General features: G+C 42.1%; 1 protein-coding gene across 1 annotated transcript in view; it reads right to left on the reverse strand.

Moving 5' to 3' along the window:
• The window catches only part of Hint3 (histidine triad nucleotide binding protein 3), an 11,433-nt gene extending 9,376 nt beyond the window's left edge, over nucleotides 1–2,057 (reverse strand). Inside the window, exon 1 of the mRNA XM_031380711.1 lies at nucleotides 1,768–2,057. Within this exon, the coding sequence (XP_031236571.1) occupies nucleotides 1,768–1,917 (150 nt within the window). The 5' untranslated portion in view covers nucleotides 1,918–2,057. The remainder of the gene's footprint in view (nucleotides 1–1,767) is intronic.
• Between the last annotated feature and the right edge of the window lie 4,063 nt (nucleotides 2,058–6,120).

Genomic DNA, 6,120 nt, shown 5'->3' on the forward strand with positions numbered 1-6,120 from the left:
AAAAAAAAAAAAAAAAAAACAAGAATCACTATACAGCTATGAAATTATTTCTAGGATAGTCTTTTTCCTTTTCTAAACACAAAGCAAAAAAAGCTACCTTGTGTAATGATCTACCATGCTGTTCTAATTGTAATTTTTGCAAACTATTCTAGGACCTGCTTCTACTGTTCCTCCAATATTTTTCTAACAAATAATTCTCAAAAATATTTTTTACGTAGCTACCATAATTTCTTCCCAGTAACTGTCCCTTTATATCTAAAACAAGCAAATACACTTGAAAGAACATCTTAGTACCATGCATGGTATCTAAGGTGTTAACAATTTTAAATAGCAAAAGAGCAATTAAATCAGTTAGTATTGCTAAGTATGGCCTCAGGCATAGCAACATTTCTATGGTTTCTCAAACATTTTTTCATTCTTCATTTCTAAGAGCTCCCTTTCTTTCTTTCTTTCTTTCTTTCTTAATTTCTGTCTTTCTTTCTTTCTTTCTTTCTTTTTGTTTGGTTGTTTTGTTTGTTTTGGTTTTTTGATTTTTCAAAGGATTTCTCTGTGTAGCCTTGGCTGTCCTGAAACTCACTGTATGGGCCAGGTTGGCCTCCAAAACTGAGATCTTCCAGCCTCTGCCTTTCTGAGTACTGGAATTAAAGGCGTGTACCACTACCACTGGGCTTTCTAAAAGCACCTTAAAAATAATTCATATCAATACCATGAGATATGAATGCCAGGCATGGTATTCATGTACACCGGTGACTCATACACAAAGAGCAAGCCACTGCCCTTAGTAAGCCCCCTACTAAGAATATGTGGTATGCCCTTTGCTTAAATGAATTCTGAAAAGTACAGTAAGAAAACCATTCAAAGATCTGTGAGGTAAAGAATCATCTCTGACTTTTGTTGGAAAGGTTATTCAAACAAATTCTTCATGATGCTGATAACCCTGATTATTCCAAATCAAATAATTTCTTCTGCCCTTATTTGTATAATTATATACCAACACCTTATATAAATGCAATCATTTCCAGTGTCTACAATGAATACATGTGTAACAAGAATTTTAAATGCAAGATGATAAATCTCTCTCAAAAGATTAACTCTTTATGAAGGATTATGAGATGTAAAAAAAAAAAAAAGTTAGACCCAGGGGAAAGGGAGAGTTTTCTGGAATTTCCAGGTATGACATGGCTGTTGCTCTCTTGACCTCGCAGCAAGTATGATTAACTACACTTGATCCTCACAGGTTTGAATCCTGTCGAGATCTTGTAAAGAAAAGGGGAACAGTTTATGAGGCCCTCACAGTTGATAAGGAAGATATTTTTTTCCAGTGGTGTAGTCATTTACAAACTATTAACTGTTAATATCAGTTCGACTTCGGACCCAGTCCCGAAACCCCATTCCAGCCCATTTTAAGCCAAATTCACACTTCTTCACCACGCCCAAGACCTGTTTTCTGCAAGCTGTACGCTCTTTAACGATACTGGAAGTATACATAACTTAAAACTACTAAAGAAGAGGAAGACTCCCTATAATAAAAGTAAGGATACAAGATGCTGCTATGTTGCAAATGCATGCAGAGGGAGGCGAGGGTGCCTGGCTCTATTACTGCTATCTCTCCCTCTACCTACTGAACAGCAAAGGCATCACTGGAGACCTCTGGGTTTCTGAGAAAAGTCTGTTACTCTGTAGGTTTCCTTAGTCCACACAGAGACAGAAGCCTGCGAGCAGGGACTAGCAGTCGGGTCCCCATCCACCCCGGCTGTCGCAGCCCACCTCACAGTGAAAGAGTTCAGTTTCGGGTTCCTGACCCGCCGCGACGCGGCAGAACACGCAGTTGCTGTCATAGTCCCCGGACTCCGAGGTCCCAGGCGAGGACACCTCGGGATCCGGATCTCCTGCTAAGCCCGCTTGCTTCTCAGCCATGGCGGCCGAAAGGCGACGTCAGGATCAGCTGAGCAGCGCAAGGCCCAACGCGGACGCACTGGGAATCGCCGCCCTCGCTTGGCCTACCTAGCGACAGGAAGCGTGCGCACGCGCACAGCCAGACTCTGGACCGCAGATGGCGCGGCCTCTAAACGGGCGACAGAAAGAGGGCAGGCGTGGCGCTCCGTGATGACGTAACAGCGCGTCCGCAGGAACCTACACCAAGGCGTTCTCTGCGTGCCATCTGACGCGAGGACCTACACCAGGGGTCAGTAACCTTCGTCTAAAGTGCAAAGCATATTGTTTCCACCTCTCTATAGTGTATTAGGCTCCCGTTATAGAAGAAAAAAAGTATAGAAACTCGATTTTTTAAAGGTATGAGAGGGTGAGTAAAACGTATAGAGAGCCTTGTTTGGCAAAGTGAAATTTCCGAGTTTTCTGTGTACTTGTTCAGCCACAGTAATTTTAGGATTTGAAAACGTCCAAACTGGACTTGACATGTTTGCTTTTGTTTATAGTACAATGTAAATCAAAAGGGTCTCTCCTATCACACATATGTCATATACAGAGAAAAGACAGTAGTTGGGAAATTCCCTGCCAGCTCTTCCGATGTCTCACCTGATTCATTGTAACAGTTTCCTCCTGTATTCCCTGCTAATTAGGAAAGAGAGAGGGAGAGAATGATTGTTCCCGAAAAAAAAGTATCAGTTCTTAAGTATGATATGACCTCACCTTTTTACAATACATGGCATTTGCTGAGCACCAAACACTGTTTCGCTAATTGTGAAACCTCCCAAGGTTCATTGTTTTATTACAGCTTTACAGAAAGAAACAGATTCAGACTTCTTTTCTTATCACTTACCCAAATGATAACAAAATTCAAATAAATGTCTAGTTCTAGAATCCATAGAACAAATATTTTTGAATGCACTGTTTCGTTTTGAGATAAATTCTTGATGAGCACCACAGGCTAGCAACCAGGGAATCTTCCTATGTCAAACCTGGTACTGTGCTGATGGTCTTTTTTGATGCTGAAGTTTTACTTGAAATGATTTACAATAATAGTCGTGACATTGGCGCTTGTTGATTTCATAATAACACTTAGTGTGACTTTAAATTCAGTAATGATTTTAACTGAATTATGTTGTAATCTGAAACATTAACGTAAGTTAGGTAAGAGTACATGCACACAGAACAATGGTGGTGCATGCCTTTAATCCCAGCACTTGGGAGGCATAGACAGGCGGATTTCTGAGTTGGAAGCCAGCCTGGTCTACAGAGTGAGTTCCAGGACAGCCAGGCCTATACAGAGAAACCCTGTCTCAAAAAACAAAACAAACAAACAAAAGAGTACATACACATTCAAGACATATTTAATTCCTTTGTAGTCAAGGACACGGTCAGCAATCACAACAGTAGCTTCTCAGATCCTCACAAGTCTGAGGCAGGACTCAGAAGCAGAAAATTGGACCTGGACACATTTAAATATTATCATTTTCCATGTCACTTTTATATCACTTGGCTTTTTTATGGTGTGTGTGTGTGTGTGTGTGTGTGTGTGTGTGTGTATGCAGTAGCTGTATGTCTTTATCCATGTATGTACGTGTGTGTGTGTGTGTGTGTGTGTGTGCAGTAGCTGTATGTCTTTATCTATGTATGTACTTGTGTGTGTGTGTGTGTGTGTGTGTGTGTGCAGTTGCTGTATGTCTTTATCCATGTATGGACTTGTGTGTGTGTGTATGTGTGTGCAGTAGCTGTATGTCTTTATCCATGTATGTACTTGTGTGTGTATGTGTATGTATGTGCAGTAGCTGTATGTCTTCATCCATGCATGTACTTGTGTGTGTGTATGTGTGTGCAGTAGCTGTATGTCTTCATCCATGTATGGACTTGTGTGTGTGTGTGTATGTGTATGCAGTAGCTGTATGTCTTTATCCATGTATGGACTTGGGTACTTGGGCTGCCTCTTGGGCCATGGGGAAGGTAGGTGATCTATAGATGCCTTTCAGAACTGTTTGGTAGAAAGCCTTTGAGTTGACTTTGGCTTTGGTAAGGACAGGAGTTTCATCCTTTATTCTTGGTGCAGTGGTAAGGTTTACGTAGACATTTCACAACTGCTTGATGAATAAAAGAATGATTTTCAGATTCCAAGGGAAAACACTTTTGAGTTCTGAGAGTTGAACAGTTACGAACAGAAGGGCTTTTTTTAGTACAGGCTGTGAGTAGTAAAGGTCAGGAGCCTTGTATTGGGGTGGGTGGGGTGACTATAACGAACACCAGAGCCTGATATTGTGAATTAGGCACTTAGAGTTCTGTCTGTATGCTGCCATATGGGTGTTGTTACGGGCAAAAGTTTTTCAGTTCTCTGTTCCTTGCCAAAATGTTTCTTCCTCAATAAAACCAATTCTGACTAACCTTGCAACCTCGGTCTAACCCCTTCCTTCCTCTTTATCTTACTCTATTTTTCTCTATTGCATGTCCTTTTTCACATACTTAAAAATAAATAATACCATGTTACATATATGTTAATTCTATGCATTTAACATAAGATGTATATTTCTTTTTACTCCTTCATCTCCACTGAATGCAGTCTCTACACCAATTATCTTTAGTTCCTGTTGATATATGTACCAGCAGTAACTCTGCTACTCTATAGTAGTCAAGGACTACAAGAAGAATTTTTGGTCTAATAACTGGAAGACTGAAGCTGCTATTTACCAAGATGAAAAACTGTGGGACTAATAGATGTGGTGTGGGCAGGGAAGATCAGGCATCCTGTACTGGGCATGTTACTGTGAGATGCTATATCAACTGAGCTGATGAGTATAAGATGTTTATTGTAGTAAGAGTTTTAAAACATTTAATGACTTAGACCAAAAAGATTTCCTTTATATAAATACAGACCTAGTTATAGTAACCACTGCTGCAGACTCACCATGAACAAAGTAACTTGGGGAAGAAAAGGTTTATTGGGTTTGTATCATCATTACTGTTCATCATCTAAGGAAATCAGGACAAGAACCCAAACAGGAACCTGGAGGCGGGAGCTGAGGCAGAGGCCATGGAGAAGTGCTGCTGACTGGCCTGCTCCACATGGCTTGCCCAGGCTGCTTTCTTAGAGAAACGCCAACTGCCTCCCTGCCGTGGGCTATGCTCTTACACATCAATCACTAATTTAAAAATATGCCCTACAGGCTTAGTGGTACATTCCTTTATTCCCAGCACTTGGGAGGCAGGGACAGATGGATCTGTGTGAGTCTGAGGCCTGCCTGGTCTACAGAGTGAGTTCCAGGGCAGCCAGAGCTACATAGTTAGACTCTGTCTTGAAATAAACAAACAAACAAATAAATGTCTTGGTCTCATTTGCATACATAGGCCAGCTGTTTCTGGTATTTATATAAAGGAATGGTATATGTACTGACTGGTTTTACATCATTTTAGCACAACCTAGAGTCATTGGAGAAGAGGGTGTTGTAAATTAGTTGCTTTGTCAACCTGCCTTTAAGGGATTCAGCCACAGTAGTTTATGCCATCACACACAAACCATGTGGAGCAAGCCAGTAAGCAGCACTTCTCTATGGCCTCCCACCAGGTATGGCACATATAAGGCCCTCCTTCTCCCCCTCTCATTCCCTCTGTGCTTTGAGTAGTTTTAGAAACACACTACTGCCTTTGCCCAGGAGCTGCGATGGGGCTGTGGCCCTCCTGGCTCCCACCAAACTGCCAGCACTGACCCTGCATCTGTCTGTCTGTCTGTCTGTCTGTCTTCTGTCTGTCTGTCTGTCTCTCTCTCTCTCTCTCTCTCTCTCTCTCTCTCTCTCTCTCTCTCTCTCTCTCTCTCTCTCTTCCTGCCTTGCTCTAGGAGTAGACCGCTCCTCCAGCCCACTCCCATGACCCAGGGCCCCAGGATGGGTTGCATTACCAGCCCCACCTTGGCATCTGAGCATAAAAAATACACACTCAGCCGGGCAGTGGTGGTGCATGCCTTTATTCCCAACACTTGGGAGGCTGAGTCAGGTGGATTTCTGAGTTCGAGGCCAGCCTGGTCTACAGAGTGAGTACCAGGACAGCTGGAGCTACAGAGAGAAACCCTGTCTCGAAAAAACAACAACAAAAAAAAAAATTACACACTCAGCTTGTCACTTTTTAGCTTGCCATTTGTTGCACAATTGCTGGGTACACCAGAATCTCCTGCCTGGAAAG

Source organism: Mastomys coucha, unplaced genomic scaffold, assembly GCF_008632895.1.
Source record: "Mastomys coucha isolate ucsf_1 unplaced genomic scaffold, UCSF_Mcou_1 pScaffold2, whole genome shotgun sequence".
Taxonomy (NCBI): Eukaryota; Metazoa; Chordata; class Mammalia; order Rodentia; family Muridae; genus Mastomys; species Mastomys coucha.